This window comes from Tetrahymena thermophila (assembly GCF_000189635.1).
Source record: "Tetrahymena thermophila SB210 genomic scaffold scf_8254667, whole genome shotgun sequence".
In the NCBI taxonomy this organism is placed as follows: Eukaryota; Ciliophora; class Oligohymenophorea; order Hymenostomatida; family Tetrahymenidae; genus Tetrahymena; species Tetrahymena thermophila.
The window spans coordinates 64058-80565 of NW_002476434.1; the positions used below are offsets into that span (position 1 = coordinate 64058).

The window sequence follows — 16508 nt, forward strand, 5'->3', positions numbered from 1 at the left end:
TAAAATATATTTTTATTAATAATTAACACTAAATTTCTGATTAAATATCTTAAATAAGTATAACAATCAATTCTTTAAAAATAAATCAATAATAATTTTTAGGTTAATTAATTAAATCAATCAATTATTTTCACAAATTAATTAACTTTATATAGAATAGCTATTACAATAAAAAAATTAAAGCAATGAGTGATTACGATTATGATTGTGATTAAACATACTAGTATGATGATGATGACGATGATGATGAATATGAATATGATGAAGAAGAAGAGTAAAAAGATATGGATTTTTTTGCAGATATATCAAAAGAATAGGGTATTTAGGAATATTTTTATATAAATCATTACTACTATAAAATATGTTTTTAAAGATTAATAGCTTCTGGCCTGCAAAAATAAAATTTTTTAATGTTAGCAAATGGATACGTTTGTTAAATAAGTTATTGATGATATAGCAAGTATCGCTGAATAAAATGATATTTCTAAAGGGCGTGCATTTATGCTATTAAGCTTTAACTCCTATAATTCTAAAAAATGTGCTGACATTCCTGATGAAATTATGTACGATATTTATTATAGCGAATCTAAAGAGCTAATAGCAGCTAAAAACTCCAAAGTAAAATACCATTCATTATTAATTTGATATTTATGAAATATTAATTTATAGGAATGTTTATTATGCTTTGATGAGTTAACCAATGCAAATAGATATGCTTTATATTGTAATCACTACTTTTGTACAAGTTGCTTCTAGTAATATGTTAAAACTTGCTTTAAAGAGGGGATTGAAATATTATTTAAGAAATGTCCAATGGACGGCTGCAAAGAAAGACTAGGATTTGATGAGTTCAAGAAGTTTTTAAGTAGTGAGTAAGAGTAGAAAGTTATATTTAAATTCATACTGAAAGACATACTACAAAAAAACAAATTAGTAATATTATTCATAAAAGGATTTATTTTATACTTTTATTATTGAAAATACAGATACTTACTTGTCCTCATCCTAATTGTGACTACATTTCGTATAATACATCAAAAAAGCACTTCCTTAATTAGCAATTGAATATAAAATGTTAGTGTGGAGGATATTTCTGCAATTTAGTAATCATTTTATATAATTATAATATGTGTTTGAAATATTGAATTTTTATTTATAGTGTTATGAAGATGCCCATCTACCTTGTACTTGCTAAATGCTTGGAAAATGGATTAAATTAATTACTGGATAGACTGATTCAGGAATGGATTAAATGTGGCTATCCTTAAACACAAAAAAATGCCCAAGATGCTAAGTATTAATTGAGAAAAATAAAGGTTGTATGCATATGCATTGCACTAATTGTAAATTCCATTTTTGTTGGCTTTGTCTAGGTGAGTATGTTAATCATAATGACTTTTACTCCTGCAACAAGTACAAAGAAGAGACAAACTCTAAGCTAACTTAGGATGAAAAGAATCTGAAAAGATATACTTTTTATTCTGATAGATTCAAAGATCACATAGAGGCAGTTAAGTTAACAACAAAAGAAGCTAAAGAAAACATTACTCAATTCAAATTTTAGCTATTAAATTCGATAATTATTGAAGAAAAGTTCTTGGATTTTTATTAAGCTGCTTACGAAGTCTTAATTGGTATAAATATTTATTTGTTAGATATAATTTATAAAAAGCTAACATAAAATAAAATTTAAAAAAAATAGAGGCCAAGAAAGCTACCGCTTATACATATCCTATAGGATATTATATAGAAGATAATAAAATAGAATTTTTTGAATTTTAGCAAGGTTAAGTTGAGTCTTAATTAAATATTTTTGAAGACTTATTAGCTTATAAAAGTTATTTGAGTTTTTCCTCAATTAAAAAGGACATAAATTCTCAATTCACCAAATATAAATAAGATGTTGAATAAAAGACTAACTAAGTACTTGATTATTTAAATAAAATGCTATTAGACTTTAGAAATGGTAAAAAAACTTATCACCAATTATAAAATTTTAACGATTTATATTTTTTAATAATAGAAATGCCTTAAATTTAAAGAGCAAAGTCAAATAGACCAAAAGCTCCTTCCTTACAAAAATAAATATCCAAAACAAAGTAGCAAAAATTCTCTTGTGAAAAATGCAAAATAAAACCTGCTGAAAATGACTTTGGGTTTTGTAAAAAATGTTATGATTCACTACCATAGTAAAGATGATGAATCATTAATTAGAGAATAGAATATTTAACATATTTATTATCTGTTAATTTATTTTTTTAAATAAGTTAATATTTATTATTTGCTAAAATATTTAACTAAAGAAACATATTATAAACTTTCCAATAAATTTGCATATCATAATATATTTACTAATAAAGGCTTAATTTTGAAAAATTATTGAAAATATTATTTTACATTAGCTCTGTAAATTTAATAAATTTTTTTCTATCCTAAGATAAAGCCAAAAAAGACAAGTAACACTAAATATTAATTAAAAAATAATAATCTCTACAAAATAGATAAGTGTATATTATTTAAAAAATCATATTTTTAAAATTTTTAGTTGCTTAAAGAGTTTAAAAGTAATTTAAATAAATAAATAAATATAAATCTTTATTATATCTCATTTCTTTTAATAGAATTTATTATTTTTACTATTTTAAAAATTAACTATTAAACAAATTAATAATTATCCCTGAAAGTATTTTGAAAGAAACTTCATTCTTGTAATTAAATTTGTAAGTTTAATTTTTATTTTATTTCTTTTATAGAGCAATTAATTTAATTTCGTTTTAGTATGACGATTAATATAAATTTATTATTTGATATTTTTTAGGTTACAAATTGTGATCTAAATTTACAAATTTAATTAAATGACATATTATCAGTTATTAATTAATAGATATATTTTGTTGGAAGGTTAAAAAAAATACTTACATCCTTTTAAAAATTAAGTCTGTAAATAAACACATACTTTAATATCTATTTTGATCCAAAATGTTAAGCTGTTTTTTTTTATTGTTTTTACTTTAGTTTATTGATCACAACTTAATTTTATTTAGCTCTTAATAAAAAAATTGATAATTCTTTATAAATAAGGAAAAAATTTGAGTTTGTTTTTGGCTTTTTAATGAGTTTACTTTATATTATATAATAAAATTTAATTAAAAACCCAAAAGCATGATAAAAAATCAATATTAATTTTTAATAATCTATTTTCACATTTTACGCTGCTTTGGATTTAAAAGCTAATTTTTTTATAAATAAATGCCAGACAGACATATTTAGTAAATCAAAAAACATTTTTTATTTTTAAATGAATTGTTACATATTAAATTTTGTCAGAAATTAAATTAATAGAAGTAAAAGTGATTTACATATTTATAGTTACTGAAATAGAATCTTGTTCATTTATTAATAAAAGAATTGAGAAAAATTAGATTTTTTCTATTCTGTTACTGTTCAGAATATTTCTAAATTTAAATAAAAATAATTGACAGTAATAATTGAGTCAATTAAAGCAAAATTGGATATTTGAAATTTAACAACATAATTTTATTAAATTAAATTACTCTAACTCTAATATTCGTTTCTATATATATTTTGTAAAAAAGTTATTTAATTAATTGGTGGGAGTATTAGTGAAAAAATATTAATTTTCACTTGATTATGTCATATATTTTTATTACCACAAATTTGATATATTTGTGGTTTATAATTGTATTATTTGAATTGAATCTTCAGTAAAAAAATAATTAACATTTTGAGCTATCAAACACCTAAAATTAAAAAATAATCAGAAATTCAAAAATTGTAAGGTTTAATTTTTAAATAAGAAAATTAATTTGGGTTATATTATGAAGAAAACGCAAAAATCAAATTGAAAAATTTTTAAACATATTAACAGCTTACAGTTTCTGATAAAAAATCAGAAAATTTTATGAGTTTTCATTTTAAAAATTAAAAATATTGAGGTAAAATAATATCTAAAAAAAAAAAAACACATTTTATTACATTGTTATTTTTTAGGTATTGATCCCTTAAATTTTGCACTAATATTAAAAAGGATACTTCCTAGAAGAAAAAAGTAAATTTATATTGCTAAAAACTATTTACTTAATTACTACAATAATAAGGTCATTTAATAATTTCAAAAAAACTCTTAGAACACATAAATCAGCTTAAGATTTATCTCAAAACAAAAAAAAAGCATTTTGAAATTTATTTATGGTAAATAAAAATAATAAATAATGAAATAGATTTTAAATTATATTTATTACATTTTTTTGTTAATCAAACTCTTAATTCCGACAACATATCTTTATTTTTTATACATTCTTACTAAATTATTTGTAAACAATTTAATCTTATACTTTCAAGCGTTTATTAAACATAGATAAATTTACAAAAGTTTAACATTCAATTTATTAACTGTAAATCTTATTTATTTGAAGTAAAAAATAATAATAATTAGAAGTAAACAAAAAACAAAAAATTAATTAATAATTATTCAAATGAGTTAATATAAAAGACTAGTTTACATTTTATATATTACCATCGTGTCCTATCTTTAGAATATCGCATGCTTGAGTTTAGATTTATCAGAATCGTCTCCTTGCTTCTAAATATAAAGTTTTGGAGGTAAATATTACTAGCTGTTGATGATTTATTTGTTATATAATTATAAAATCTTCATAATTTCATCATTTTTTTTAATCATAATTTAGGAAATTAAGCCTCTGTAACAAGTATTGTATACATAGATGGAACCACTTTAATAAGTGTTAGCGATTCTCAAGGATATAATTATATTTATGATGTTTTTAATGGAGGTATCCAACAAACCACAATAACTGCTAATCCCCCTATCCTTGGATAAATTTTTTATCCAAATTTAATCAGAGCAACCTTAACTTAATAAAGACTTTCTATTGTTGATTTAACTTTGAAATAAGAAATATTAGGCATACAAAATCAAGGTTTTTTTTCTTTAGTAAATAAAATAGCCATTCATTTTCACATTAAAATATAGGATAAAATACAGTCTTTCTTTCATTAATTAGGGTTGATTTAAGTAGGACTAAATAGCAATAATTATAAAGAGATCCATAAAGACCTTCTTCATTAATTATTTTAAATAATAAAAATACATAGACAATACAAATAAAACCTTCTTCTCTAGATAATAATTTCTATCCTTCTACAGATAATTAGGATTATTTAAGTAATTAATTTCTTTAATTATAAAATAATTAAATATGTCTGTGATTAAATTTTAGTTTTCTAAAAAATTAATTAGCCAAAAATTTTGATTTTAATTTATTTTTCAAATCTTACATCTGAAAAAATATTTTATTTGATTTTTAATTTAAATTAATAGTTTAAGTTCAAGGTCTTTCTAAGGGATAACAAGGAATTTTTGGAACAAATTCTTAGAATTCAATTAATTAATATTAAGTTATAGAAGATTATGCAGTTAATCCAAATTAAAATTTCGCTTCGATCATATCTGGAGGAACAGCATCATTAATTATAGCTCTTAATTCTGGTTTTTACTCTAGCATATATTCTTATCTAATCAATTTATCCATATTGAATTAACAAAAACCCTTAGATTATGTATCCCCAATAGTTTTACCTGCATCTGTAAACGCATTTAAGTTAATGAATTCCACTAACTATCTTTTAATTTCTTACGGAGCAGCTACTAATTTTTAGTAAGGATAAGGTTAATAAGGAGGTGGTGGAGGAGGAGGTGGAGCAAATTAAATTAGTTCTCCATTACCTTTATAATAAAATAGTCTATGTGTTTATGATTTTGGAAAAGCCTCAAATTTGGCAGGATCAAGCTATGGAGTAGATACACTATCGATTTTACATAATCCAATAATTTGTAAAAATATGGGTAAAATATATTTTAAACTGAAAATTAAATTAATAAATTTATTCATTTTAATAGATAGATTTATTTTAGAGTATTTAAATATAAAATTAATTAATTAATTTATAAAATAGGCACAAATATTATTATGGGAATATAAAATATCTATATGAATAATAAAAACTATGTGATTTTCTCTTTATAATCCTAATCTATCTTTATTTTTGAAAATAATGATTTAATCAATTCAAAGTTTTCAATTTCAAATAGTAATTTGATTAATGTTTCTTAATAAAATAATGGTAGTATCTTGATTATGTTATAAATCCCTAATACATCTGTTTTAGTTATCGGCACATCATAAGGATTAGTTGAATCTTTTGATATTTAAGATCCTAATTTGATTTCCCAATCTACTTAACAGTAATCTTAAAATATATAAATCTCACCTCTTTATAGTAAAATTGGAATAGGTATTTAATTTATTTGATTCTTTATTGTTATATTAAAAAAATATTAATTTTATTCGTATTAGGAATGAATGGATAAACTATAGGAGATATGTTATTTGATAATGTGTCATAAACTTTAATAGGCATAACAAAACAAGGCTAATAAGGATAATAAAATAATTAATAATATTTTTTTTTTTAGTACAATTTAACAAGTTAATAAAGAGTTTAAAATTTAAATAAAAATTATCAAGGGGGTTAATAAAATTAAATGACTGTAGAATAAACTGTTGTGTTTTCTACTCCCCCTAGTTTTTTAACTTTAACCAGTGTTACAAATTCATATTATCTAAACCCAAGCTAAGGATCAAAATGTCCTCCACAAATCCCTAATCCTGCTCCAAATATTACATCTGTCAAAATCTTATCTTTAAATACTAAAAATCAAGCATATATTTTAGATGTACAAAAAGACAATTTAAACCCTTTACTTATTCCTGGAATGCTTTCTTATACTTCTGAATTGAATAATTAATATGTTGTAACACTTCTTGTGACACAACCATTTTAATTTAGCTAATACTGTATTTCGAATCAAAAATAAAATAGACTACTGTTAAAAGAAAATTAATAATAATATCTTACTTCTTCAGATAATATTCATAAATAAAATAGAATTCTTCAATCTATATAAATAAGCTTAAATATATACATAATAGACTCTAAAGGAGTATCTGTGTTTAAAACAAATAGCAATTTTTACTAATTATCTTCTATTAGTAACGCACCTCTATAATTTGTAAAAGATTCAGTATAAAATATGTTTGTTGTATTTTAGAGCTCAATTATGGTAATAAAACCTGCTCTCAATACTCCCTCTAGCATTCAAAATACAACTATAACTTTATAATAGATTTCTACTTTGACTTAGGTAGCAGATATAGTTTAAATATAAAAAGTTACAATAATTAACCCATTAAATCAAATGTTTATTTAACTAAGTATGAGTGATGGTTCATTAATAACTGTTTTAATTTCATATAGTTAGATATGGTTTTAAAATTAAAATTTAGATCTTTAACTAGCATTATTATTCACCGTAAATAGTTCCTCAAACCCTACAGTTAAATCTCTTTTGACATACAATAATATTTACTACATGTAATCACAAAATATATTAGTAGTATAATATAATAATAATATAGATTACTTATAATACAATATGACTTCTTAATCTTTAAATTAGTTCCTTACTTTATACAATATTTCTGATAGTAATTCTAGATTTATTTCAACATCTTCAGATAACTCTCTTTACTAAATAATGTCAGATGGTTAAATTATTAAGTAATTATCATTCAATAAAATTAATTTTTATTTATTTTTTTATTTATTTATTTATTTATTTATTAAAAATAACAAAAAGGATATATGCTCCTTAATGCTACAATTAAAGCTGTTTTAATACAACCTGCTCGATAAAAACTATGCTTAACACCTTACCTGCAAATAATTTGTAAGATATTTTGCAAAATACCACATCCAATATATTAATTAGATAAGAATAAATATACAACTAGGTGCTTTACTACTCAAATATTATTAATTATATAGCAAACATATAAATAAAAAGATATTTTTATTTTGGAAGTGGCAGTGTTTACAATATTTAGTATATTCATTATGAATAAATAGTCTCCTAACAATACTTAATATAATACAACATAACATTAAGACTCAATATTCACACATTTAACATATCTTTACCATCTAACACTTCAGGATCTTAATAAAATTTACCTCCTATTACTATTTATGGTGATTCTCCATACTTTTTTGATAATTATATTTAAATTTCATTTAGAAATATTTAATGGAAAGTTAATTTTGATAATTATTAAGACCCTACTTAGCCACTATTCTAAATAGCAAATAAAATATGTAGCTTTGAAAGATTTAGCATCTTGACTTACTCTATGTAAATATATTTATTATTAATTGTTAACATACTTAATAATTTTTATTAACTAAATTAGACTTAATACCAAATCTATTATTGATAATTTCAATTAATTCTTGATTTTATAGGGTTCTGCAGCCTATTTTAGAAATATAACTATCTAAAATAAGAATTACAATGGAGCTAATTATTTTATACAGGTCCCTTCAACTGCTTTTAGCCTCACACTTGAAAACATAACTGTTTAAAATTGCAAATTTGAATCAACTGTTTTTGTTTCTGCCTCAAATTAATTAAGTTTAAATGCTACAAATATTAAGTTTTAAAATAATTAGATTACTTTATCTCAAAATAATCCATAATTGAGTACTTTTATTAGTGCATAAAGTATCACTCTTTAAGGATTTTAATTTTAATAAAATGCAATTTAATCAGTAATGCTTTTTGGTAAATTTATTATTATGAATTAAAATATATTTATAATTAAAAATTTTTTTTAGGTAAAACTGACTAATCTTAGTTTTTTGTTGCAAACATAAGCAATAGCTCAATTACATAAAACGCATTTTTTATTTATGAGTATAGTATTAATACCTTGATATTATAGGTTGAGTTTTTGCAAACCATTCTGAGTTCTACTTATGTTAATCTTACATAAATTACAATTTAATAAAATCAAGTATTTTAAAATAATTATGATTAATCTACTTTTAATTAATATCTTTAAGTCGTGAATAATGATCAAGGTCAAGGTTAACAACCACCATTCAATTAGATTAATGATACGTATACTTTTATTAGCACTGTTGTACAGCAACAATACTTTTTCTTTTAAACTAAATACATCTAATAAGTATTCATTCAAAATGCAAATATCTCAGATAATATCAATATAGGGTTTTATTAGAGTTCTTTCCTAAACTTGTTTTAAGCTGACACTTTAAGCTATAAAAATACCTGGCTAAATTAATCATAACCTAATTCTGCATGCATAAAAATTACAGAATACAATAATTTATAGTTTTCATTAACTAAATCTAAATTAGAAAATTTATATATTTAAAATGATTATCTAATTTATCTAAAGACTTCTTAACTTTTATCCTAAAATTAATAATAAATTTCTCATTTTAAAATTGATGGACTGAGTATAAAGAACATTAAAATAGCAACTCTTATAGAGTATAATTAGGCTTCAATTATATTTTTTAATAGTTTGTAAAATACTCAGATATCTCTGAATAATTTAAATGTAGCAAACATCTTGTTACAAACACCTTTAAATGTTTTTTATGACATGGCTTCTACTTTGAGCTTGCTCGCTCCTTTTTCATAGGCATCATTAACTAATTCACAATTTCTGAATTTCTATACTTAGAGTATTAAGGTAAAGCTTAAATATTATTTTTTTTAAAAAGAATAAATTTACTTAAATTTTTATTAGACCCTCAAAATTAAAAAAAATGTATTTTTTGAAAAAAAAATTTAAAAATTAAATTTAGTCAATTATGATAAGGGTGCTAATATTTTATTAATTTACTAATATATATTTCAAAACAATTTAAAATTAATATAATTTAATATAATAGGAAGTACTATATATGAATGTTTAAAATTTAACAATGGATACTAATCATTTCGAAAATAACTAATTTTAAACAAATGCTCCTTTACTAGGAACAAATGGAGGTTTTATGTTAATTTAGTCTTAAAATTTAAATATGACCAATAATTCTTTTTATAGAGGCACAAGCTATAATGGAGCAGCAATATCTCTCACTCCATCTTCATCAAACTCTAATTTTAATTTTAAAAGTTGTTCCTTTTCAAATATGATAAGTTAATAATATGGTGGAGCAGTTTACATAAATAATCCTCCTGCGAATACTACTTTTTCTTTCATCTAATGCTAATTTACATCTCTATTAGCTAGGGAAGGAGGATCAATCTATTCTTATTATTTTATAAATAAAGGATTAAATAATAAAATTCCATAAATTCCTAATATTATTATAGCTTCCCCTTCATTAAATTAAACATTTGCCAGTAATTAAGGTAGCTTTTTTTCATTCTATAATATGAATGTTAGCTTAAGTGATGCTTTATTAGATATTAATAATCCTTAAAAGCAAATCAATATTTAATAATAAAGTTTATTTTAGCAGTTAAGTTAATTTTAAAGTATAGGAAGCTTATTTTCAGTTATAAATTCAATTTTTACTTTAACCAATTCTTAATTAACTTAAATATTCTCTAAATCAAACCAACAATAACCTTCCATCTTATATTTGCAATAATAATCATAAGGATATATGAATAATGTTAACATTACTAAAGGAAGCTTTTCTGATGGAGGAGCTTTATTAGTTGATACTTAGAGCTAGATCTTAATAAATTTTGTTAACATAAGCTAATTGAGGTAACTTATTTTTAAATTGAAAGTATATTTATTTTTTATCATAAATTTTTAATAGCTATTAACAAACAAATTCACTTAGATAAATTTAGCAGACTAACACATCTAGTGCTTAACTTACTTATAGTTAATATTAATCATAAACCCTAAGTACATTTATAATACGAGGATCTTCTTCATTTAAAATTTATTCACTAACAATGAACTAAAATTAATGTAGTAACTTATTTTGTGTTGGAGGTGCTCTATCTCTAATTTAATCAACTGGATTAATAGATTAATCAAATTTTATAGACAACGCTTCTATGAACAATGGAGGAGCAGTATCTTTAATAAATGAAATGAATTAAATTAATATTACAAATTCACTATTTTAAAACAATACATCCAAATAAGAAGGAGGAGGTCTTTTCGTTTATCAGAATGTTGATCTAATTTAAGCAAACTAGAAAATTCAAATATATAAATCACGATTCTTAAATAATAATGCCACCTAAGGAGGTGGCATCTACTTAAATTCATTTTCACTTAGCAATAATATATAAGCTATTAACTGGATTTAAATTTCAAACTCTGTAATCATGAATAATTCTGCAAGCTTTCTAGGTGGAGGTATATAATATACAGGTTTTGATCCATAAATAGCATCATCCACAAGAATTTCTTCTAACACAGCAGGTAAATATTATTATTAAAATTTATTCTTAAAATAATTTATTAACAATATTTTAAGGTTAAAAATATGGTAGCAACCTGTTTTCTAGGCCTTTTAAGCTAAGCTTTAATTAGAATTTAACATAGTAAAGCAATAAAAATAATATAAAATATTAAATAAAGTATGACTAGAATTTAGGAATAGAAAGGTTGTAAATAAAAAATTAGGTGAGTGGAAGTTAACTTCCTAGCTTAATTTTTTAACTAGTTGATGAAAATAACTAAATAATTGATAGTTCATACTAGTAAGTTATTGGTTCTTAAATTTATGCTTAAGTTCAGCCCTATGGCAATATCAATGATTAAAATGCATTCTAAATATCTAGCAGTTATTAAAAAATTATTTTTTCTGATTACTTCAATCTGACTGATTTAACTATTACAGGAATTCCCAATTCATATATAAGCATTTAATTATCATCACCATTTATAAATAATCCTAACTATCCAGAAAATAATTACTATTTCATAATTGATATTCATTTTAGAGAATGCATTTAAGGAGAGGTCTATAAAAAAGGCTAAGTCATTTATCATGATAAGTTATTTTAAATATATGAATGCTCAGTATGCCCTAAAGGATAGTAATTAATTCTCATATTTATAAAATTCATTTTACTTATTATTTTAAATTAAGGTATTCTCTAATTCAGCCAAATTTTAAAGAACCCGTATTTGAGTGTCAAAAATGTGTTTAAAATAGTGATTGCTTAGGAGGAGATGTAATAAACGTTAATGAAGGGTTTTGGAGAGAGAATAATTAAACAGATTTAATATTAGATTGTATAAATATGAAAAGCAATTGCTTAGGAGGTACTTAAAATTTTACATGTAATGCTGGTCATATAGGTCCTCTCTGTGAATCTTGTGATATATAAAATGGATACTCTCGTTAGGGTGATTTCTAATGCTCAAAGTGTGGAGATATTGTCAACAATACATTTAAAGTGTTAGGTTTAGTTGTTTTATATGTAAGATTTTTGTAAATTAGACTTTAAAAAATAATAATTTAAAATTTATTTCAATTAGATTGTATGCGCTAAACTAAGTGTTGATGGAGTACTAGAAAGGATTATGTTTATCATCAAAAGGAAAGATTAAATCTAGTAGGAAACTGGAACTAATCATTAATTTATAAAAAAAACTATTAAGAGAGAAGAAGCAAATGCATCGATTTTGCTCAAACTCATTATCAATTACTTTTAAGTTATCATGGTTATAACAACTTTTTAGATTAATTTTCCAAATGTTTTTAATAGTTCAATAAATGTGATAGCAAATCCAACTATTCAAGTTTTATATTCTTTTGAATGTTTTTTCCACGAAATTTCAGTTGAAACTGGAATAAATATTATATATATACAATTTGCTGCTTCAACGTGCTTACCTATTTGCTGTGCATTAGTTTTTATTATCACTGGTTTAATAAAATACAGAAAAAATTTATTTTTAAAAAGATTTTACATTTCTACTTCATTGATTTACTGCTTGATGTATTTCTAGCCAAGTCTTTATAAAGATGCTATTAGTATTTTAAGCTGTCGCCAGATAGGTATATTTGTTAAATCTAATTTCAAGTTTAAATTTTGTTTATTTTATGATTAGGAAACAATAGGTATATATAATATAATGTGTTGTACACATGCTATACGGATGAGCATATTTAATGGTCATTATCTTTGATATTGCCAATATTACTGATCATCACTCTCATAATACCAGGATTTATGATGTATAAAGTTTATAAATCAAAAGACTCCATACTTTAAAGGAAAAATTATATGTTTATAATTGGAGAATATGAAATGAATGATAAAAGAAAAGTTTGGTACTGGGAATTTATAAAAATGTATATGAAACTTATAATTATGTCTATTCTTATAATATATGAATATTCTATCCCAAACAAAGTAATTTATTTTTTAAGTTATTATTTTTCAAATTTAAATAAAAATCTATTTTTAAATTAATAGATCTTATTTACTCTTCTAGTAGTTGCTCTGTATGGATTTTTCTTGGTTAAAGTCCATCCTTATTCAGAATAGCTTTATAATAAGATAGATATCTATTCAACATTTGTATTAACAGCTTCTATTTACTTAGCTTTCATTGCTTATGAAAATAAAGATAATTCTATTTGGTTACTTAGTTCAATAATTATTATTGGAATAATAAACACTACCTTTTTAATTTGGTGTTTTAAGAAGCTAGCTTATGCTTATATTCCTATAGTTTAAAAGACATACTTCTAATTTAAGTTCGTTTGTTTCAAATTCTCTCCATTTTAATGTTTTTATACTAAAAAAACAGCTAGAATTTATAAATTTCAAAAGGTAGTAAAGTTAATATAAAACGAGCTCAAAAAAAGAAATATAATAAATACATGGACAGGCAAGATTAAAGTGCCTTTAGAGAACATCATAGATTTGATTGTTTAGGGTAGAGAGTAAATGAAAAGTGGTTCAAAAATAAATATAAATAGTTCTATGAAAATAAGAAGTTAAAATTATATTACTTCTCAAAACTAAATTAATTTTTCAGGTATGAATTAAATAAATCAAGAGGATAAAATATAAAAACATGCAAAAATGGAAGATGATCAAATAAAAACCCCTTAACAAGTAATTTTTTTAGAATTTTATTTAGTTTTTTTACTTAAAATTTTAAATTATATATAGGAATCTGTTAACCTTGAATTTCCTAGCGAAAATATTATAGCTTTCTAAAATTTAATTCACTCACCAAATTAAATGGTCGCCTAATAAATTCCTTAAAGCTTCTTGTAAAATGAGAGTTTAAAAGCAAATATAAATAGGTTAAAAAGCACTTCAATCATTTAAGATTTAAGTACAAATAGAAATCTTCTCGAATTAGCTCCTGTTTCAAATCGTTTTGAAGATAATTTTGGAACTTATAAATAATTATAGTCACCTACGAGTCCAGTATCTAACATATATGATAATTTAATAAATCTAAAAATATTAACTCATTAGGAAATTCTTTCCCCTAGTGATTAAATAAATACTGAAGGCAGGTAAATATAGAAAGAAGAAATTTAGGGAACTGTTCAAAATTAGATTATATCAGAATCCCCTAATGATTCTGAAAGTGATACAACAAATAATTAAATTCCAATAGAACATTTAAATAACACAAATGAAAATAATAATTTACACATATAATAGCTGAATTAAAATGCTATATTCTAAGAATTATAAAGTAATATTTAGAATAAAAGCGATGTTGAGAATTAGATAATCATAAAGAGTTAAAGTAGTGAAGATATAAAATATCATACTGAAAGCGAAGATGATTTAAAATCTAACAATAAATATTAGAGTATTTAAAATTATAATAAAGAAGTTGTACTTCAAAAGCTGAATAAGAATATTCTAAATGTGGATAATGAAAGCAAAGGATAAAGTAGCAATCAAACTTAAAACTAAAAAATGGAAGACAGTGAGAATTTTTTGAATTTTGGCTAAGATAAATTGATCGTTATTAATAAAAGTAACTATGATTTTCAGTCATTAAAAGAAAAGTACTCCTTGAATAGTTGAATAATTTAAAATAATATTTTTAAGTATATAAACCCTAAATCCTTATTAATTAATATAACTAAAATTTTAATAAAAACCAGAAAAAAAATAATTTTTATATTAATATATTTAAATAAAATTTAATATATAAAAATATTATTAAATAAATTACAATATATTTTTATAATATTACTTCTATCCTACTACCAAAATTTTTATCTTCCTCATTAACAAATAATCTAAAATTAATAGATTATAAAAATATATTTCTAAAAGATTCAAATTTGAAAAATTTTTAATATATTTATTTAATAAATTTTATTATTTTAAATTCTTAATACATTATAACCTGTCCTAGAAAGGCTTCTGTTTTCTAGTAAGAACTCATTTTTATGAACTTACTTTAGATTATTTAATAAAGTGATAATTCAAAGTTATGATAAAAAATCAATAATTAATTTTTAATAGACTATTTTTATATTATTTTACACTGATATCAACTAAAATGCTTAATTTTAATAAATAAATGTCAGATATACTTTGTAAATAAAAATACATTTTTATTTTTAAATGAATTTTTTCAAATTAAATGAAGCCAAATAGAAAAGTTATAGAAAAAATAAATATTTAATTACTAATAAATAATGAATTATAATTTTCTTATTTAATTGATAAAATATTATAGAAAAATATAATTTTTTCTACATTGTTACTGTTCATATCATTTTAAAATTAAAAAAAATAGGCATAAATATACTATTCAAAAAAGCAAAATAGGATATTTGAAATTTTATAACATATTTTTAAAATTAATTTGCTATAATCTTTTTTTTAATTGCAATTTAGAAAAAGTTATTTAATTTACTGATTCAGTATTATGGAGAGAAATTTTAAATTTTATTTAATTATCTGGCATATTTTTATTACCATAAATTTTAGCTATTTTTGTTTATAATCGCATTATTAGAATTTAATCCCCATCAAAAAATTAATTGATCATTGAATTTATCAAACATCTAAAATTATAAACAGCATAAGAAATTCAAAAAAAAGTTCAGCCTAATTAATAATTATGTAATTTAACATGCGTTTTATCATGAAGAAAGTGTAATATCAAATTAAAATTTGAAAAAATATATTAATAGTTTACAGCTTTTAAAAAAAATCCCAAAATATTATAGTTTTCATTTTAAAAGATAAAAATATTAAGGTAAAATAAAATCTAACAAAAAAAACCTATTATTAACACATTTTATTACATATTTATTTATTAACTATTGTTACTGACCTAAATTTTGTACCAATATAAAAAATTACACATTTTTAAATTCATATTACTAAAAATAATATACTTAATGACCACAATAATATTGCGATTATTCCTTCTACTGAATATTACTACAATTATGATTAGAGATAAGATAGTCTTAATAGATTAATTATTGTCAATAATTGCATAAATAGCTCTTTGAATACAAAAATAATTTAAATTTATTCCAAAACAATAGAAATAAATAAAATATTTTGAAATTTAAGATATCTAAAAATAATAAAGAAGAAATAA

The 16508-nt window shown here is 21.8% G+C and overlaps 2 protein-coding genes across 2 annotated transcripts; both read left to right on the plus strand. All coding sequences in view use genetic code 6, as the record gives it.

The window, feature by feature from the left end:
- Nucleotides 1-110: 110 nt before the first annotated feature.
- On the plus strand, nucleotides 111-2199 carry TTHERM_00654120 (IBR domain protein; the record flags this gene model as incomplete). Its single annotated transcript, XM_001013964.4, has 7 exons — nucleotides 111-318; nucleotides 374-618; nucleotides 670-933; nucleotides 987-1103; nucleotides 1160-1634; nucleotides 1703-1966; nucleotides 2024-2199. Exons 1-7 carry the CDS (start codon nucleotides 186-188, stop codon nucleotides 2197-2199), a joined length of 1674 nt encoding a protein of 557 aa, XP_001013964.4. The 5' UTR covers nucleotides 111-185.
- Nucleotides 2200-4496: 2297 nt separating this feature from the next.
- On the plus strand, nucleotides 4497-14965 carry TTHERM_00654110 (transmembrane protein, putative; the record flags this gene model as incomplete). Its single annotated transcript, XM_001013963.2, has 18 exons — nucleotides 4497-4623; nucleotides 4710-4961; nucleotides 5015-5206; nucleotides 5363-5887; nucleotides 5998-6336; nucleotides 6399-7662; nucleotides 7742-7831; nucleotides 7949-8293; nucleotides 8352-8722; nucleotides 8776-9662; nucleotides 9865-10694; nucleotides 10750-11369; nucleotides 11425-11989; nucleotides 12043-12376; nucleotides 12435-12957; nucleotides 13011-13315; nucleotides 13379-14026; nucleotides 14084-14965. The coding sequence occupies 18 exons, from the start codon at nucleotides 4497-4499 to the stop codon at nucleotides 14963-14965; spliced, it is 9099 nt and encodes a 3032-aa protein (XP_001013963.2).
- Nucleotides 14966-16508: the final 1543 nt, after the last annotated feature.